The sequence below is a fragment of the Hibiscus syriacus genome, unplaced genomic scaffold (assembly GCF_006381635.1).
Source record: "Hibiscus syriacus cultivar Baekdansim isolate YM2019G1 unplaced genomic scaffold, ASM638163v2 tig00110469_pilon, whole genome shotgun sequence".
Classification (NCBI taxonomy): domain Eukaryota; kingdom Viridiplantae; phylum Streptophyta; class Magnoliopsida; order Malvales; family Malvaceae; genus Hibiscus; species Hibiscus syriacus.
Window position 1 is genome coordinate 1,142,048 of NW_024062751.1, and position 3,885 is coordinate 1,145,932.

Below are 3,885 nucleotides of genomic sequence, written 5' to 3' on the forward strand. Positions count from 1 at the left end.
ATAAATCAGTATATTAGTGGCGTTTATAAAAAACGCCGCAATAAGTTAGTGGAGTAGTGCGTTTTGGATATTTTATCATCAAAGGTTTCCCCATTTACCCAACAATAGCTACGATAGGAGGATTTCTCTCAGGTACTTCTTTTTCCTCTCTCTAATTTCTCATTCACTTCGTTGTTTTGTTTCTCTTTAAATTTAAAAATTTATGGGCTTGCTTCAAAATCTTCAAAGGCATTCTACTTTGGATTTCATTTTCCTTATTTTTTTCCAAATTATTTTTGTGATGGTTTAGGGTTTAGGTTATTTATGCAAAGCGGGTCTTGAAGGAGCTCAAGGATCTCCAGAAAGATCTTCAAAATTTAAAAAAAAAATCCTCATTTTGTTTCTCTTTAAATTTAAAAATTTCTAGGCTTGCTTCAAAATCTTCAAAGGCGTTCTACCTTGGATTTCATTTTCCATATTTTTTTCCAAATTATTTTTGTGATGTTTTAGGGTTTAGGTTATTTATGCAAAGCGGGTCTTGAAGGAGCTCAAGGATCTCAAGAAAGATCTTCCTACCTCTTGCAGTGCAGGTTCAATTTGTTCTCTCTTTTACTCTGTTTTGTGCCTTGATTTATTATTCTTTTTCTTATAATCCTCGAGGCTCCAACAATGTGTACAAAACTACAAATATGTCCTAAAGTAAGAAAATAAAAGAATTATTTTTTTGAAATATGATTTAAGAACAACAAGAGTGGTTAGGGGTGCAATGCAGGTCCGTTTTGGTTCCTGTTAGTTCTTAACTCAATGGTCCCAGGGCTGTTTCCTACTGTTATGCCAAAGTTTCTTGTTGGGAGGAGAGGTAATGGTCAGATCTAGCTAGTTTCGAGTCTGTTTTGGCTGGGATATATTGTTGTCTGTTTTTGAGGTGCATTGGTGAGAGTTCGATTTGTGTTTTTTGGGGTGGTTTGTGCTATATGTGTGAAGCTTGGCCCCGGTTTGTTTAATTGGGTTTTTGGATTTGGTTGTTTGCTTTTACGGTGTATTTTTTGTTGTAAAAAGTTTAAATCAGAAGTAAAAAGTTCCCAAGTACTAATCTATATGTTCAATTAAAAAAAAGCAAGTTGCAAAGGAGAAAGAAGAAATTTTTGTTATGTGCTAGTTTCATAGAAGAGTACTATTATATCTTCTATAATCCTTTGGATTTTATTGACTTATCTCTTTCCTTGATCTGTGTGATTTTAGGGCCGGCAAACAAGAAAACTGTCACCATTCAACCCGAGGGCAAAGACCAATCTGTTCTGTTAGCAACAACCAAGACTAAGAAGCAAAACAAGCGTTCAAGCTTGCTTCACAAGTCTGTCATGAAAAAAGAGTTCCCCAGGATGGTAAAGGCAGTAAAAAACCAGGTAAAGAGGCTTGTTTTACAAGTATTGAGGTTTTTGCTTAGTTAATGTCAGTTCTGAAACTAACTGTTGCACCTTGTTAAAATTGTTATTTTGAATTTATATGTTCAATGATATTTTATAAAACAGCGGTTTTAAATCCTAGCTGTTGAATAATTTTCAAAACAGTCTCTTAAGGGCTGGAAATATGGAATTTTCAGAATCAATTTGTGATTCTGAGGTTAGAATCCTTTGACTAGAAGGTTGTAGGGTTCTTGATTTCTTAATCTTAACCAAGAAAACAAGAGAGGTTTTTCTGATATACGAGCTAGGATTAACAGGATCTCTCATGCAGAAGGTAGAAATGGATCATTTACCCTTTTTTTACTTTAAAATTGAAGCTAATGATTTGCCTAAATAACATTTCACACTTATGTTTATTTGCAATTATATTCTCTTGGTGAGCTAAACGGAAATGGTTTCTACTTTCTGCAAGTAATGATATTTTTTTTAAGGATAAAACACAGTGGATTGATTTCCTATTATAGGGGAAAGGGGTAGATTTGATTTGATGGAGACTATAACTTCTTTGTCAACAGAAATAGATGGAGTCTAATCCATATTTCAGATCTTGTTTACTGAGTTTGCAAGAGTTGAAGTCCTAATAGAGGGGATTAACCAGGTAGTTTAGGTTAGCACAAGGAGCCTTTGTACTCCATATTCGGCTAATCTTAGTATGGTGATTTACTGTGTTGAACTCGTCATATAGTATAGGAGCATATAATAAAGAACGTTGCTGAGATTTTAATGTAATTAAAGAGAGAGCTTTTTGAACTTGAAAATATTTTTTCTTGATTATTCCTATTCCACCTAAAAAGATGTACATGTTAGCTGTAACCTGGAAATAAAACTGAAAGTTGTATAAAGTTGTACATACTGTTAGAAGAACTAGTCATAGTACTATTGATTATAATAAGGTTGTAGGAATAAAATTGAAAGTTGTCATCGAATTAGAACATAAACTGAAGCTTCTTCTACATGTATGTGCAGAGAAAGGGGTTCCTGATTTTTGGCTTATTGCAATCAAGAACAATGAAGTGCGTGCTGATAAGGTGAGTTGCAGTTGTACTTCTCGTCATAGTACTCTCTTTGGGTTGGAAATACCTGCTCATTTTTGCATTTTCTGTTCGGAATCAGATTACAGAGCGTGATGAGGGAGCTGTCAAATATCTCAAAGATATTAAGTGGTTTAGGGTAGAAGAACCTAAAGGATTCAAGCTTGAGTTCTACTTCGATACCAACCCTTATTTCAAGAATTCTGTCTTGACAAAGACATATCACATGATTGACGAGGATGAACCTATTCTAGCGAAACCCATTGGGTAAACACCATCACCCTTTTATTAAAAATGTCTTATTGGATTATTGCAATGAACAACAATGCCAAACTACATTACATTTAATTTTAATGTTTATAAATTTTAATATATTTTTTTGCATAACTTGTGTCTTTATTAAAATGTATGGTTGTTGTTAATTAGATAAAACTAGATGATATTAAATTTAGGTGATGTAGAGCAAAAATGAAATATGCAAAATCATCTTAGATAAATAAAGGTAATTTGAGGCATTTGTATAAAAAACGCTGCTATAGATATGACTTTTTGCGGCGTTTGTATCTTTTATAGATCTGACCTTTTACGGCGTTTGTTTCAAAACGCCGCTATAGATCTCGATCGTTTGCGACATTTGTTCTTAAAACGCCGCTGTAGATCTGACCTTTTGCGACATTTGTTCTAAAACGCCGCTATAGAACTTGATCTTTTGCGGCGTTTGTTTCAAAAACGCCGCTATAGATCTTGATCTTTTGCGGCGTTTGTTCCAAAACGACGCTATAGATTTTGATCTTTTGCGTCGTTTGTTTCAAAAATATCGCTATAGATCTGACCTTTTGCGGTGTTTGTTCCAAAACGCCTCTATAGATCTCGACCTTTTGCGACATTTGTTCCTAAAACGCCGCTATAGATATCGACCTTTTGCGGTGTTTTTCCTAAAACGCCACTATATATATCAACCTTTGGCGGCGTTTATTCAAAAAACGTCGCTATAGTTCTTGACCTATTGCGGCATTTTTTGTTCTCAAACGCCGCTAACTTTAGCAACACTGGTATGGTCGGTGCTTCTTGCGGTGTTTTTCCTATTGCCGCAAGTGCTTTTAGCGGCGCTTAAAAACGCCGTTAAAACTCATTTTTATTGTAGTGCAAGAATAATGTTAAAATTGAATGGTAAAATTAAAATAAATAAATATTGGTGACCCAAATAGGACTAAGAGTAAAGTTAGTGATGTAATTTATAATTTAACCAAAATATTTGTCTCGTTGTTTGTGTTCGTTTGCTGAAAGAAAAGTGAAAAGAGAGGCATCTACCTCAAATTTTAAACCTCTTGACTGAAATTTCCCTCTTTTTGGGATGGCAAACCCAACGATGTCTGGATTTCGTCTTCATTTGTAATATTTTAAGTATC

At 34.3% G+C, this 3,885-nt stretch overlaps 1 protein-coding gene across 1 annotated transcript; it reads left to right on the plus strand.

Moving 5' to 3' along the window:
- Window positions 1-783: 783 nt before the first annotated feature.
- LOC120127542 (nucleosome assembly protein 1;3-like) lies at window positions 784-2,747 on the plus strand. Its single transcript, XM_039145416.1, has 4 exons — window positions 784-838; window positions 1,222-1,385; window positions 2,339-2,473; window positions 2,559-2,747. Exons 1-4 carry the CDS (start codon window positions 784-786, stop codon window positions 2,745-2,747), a joined length of 543 nt encoding a protein of 180 aa, XP_039001347.1.
- The last annotated feature ends 1,138 nt before the right edge of the window (window positions 2,748-3,885 follow it).

What these genes read in the sequence shown, in the direction of transcription:
- LOC120127542 (XM_039145416.1), top strand. Translation starts at nt 784, where the DNA reads ATGGTCCCAGGGCTGTTTCCTACTGTTATGCCAAAGTTTCTTGTTGGG. An exon ending in TAAAGGCAGTAAAAAACCAG is followed by an intron (nt 1,386 to 2,338) that starts GTAAAGAGGCTT and finishes GATTATAATAAG; the next exon opens with GTTGTAGGAATAAAATTGAA. An exon ending in ATGAAGTGCGTGCTGATAAG is followed by an intron (nt 2,474 to 2,558) that starts GTGAGTTGCAGT and finishes GTTCGGAATCAG; the next exon opens with ATTACAGAGCGTGATGAGGG.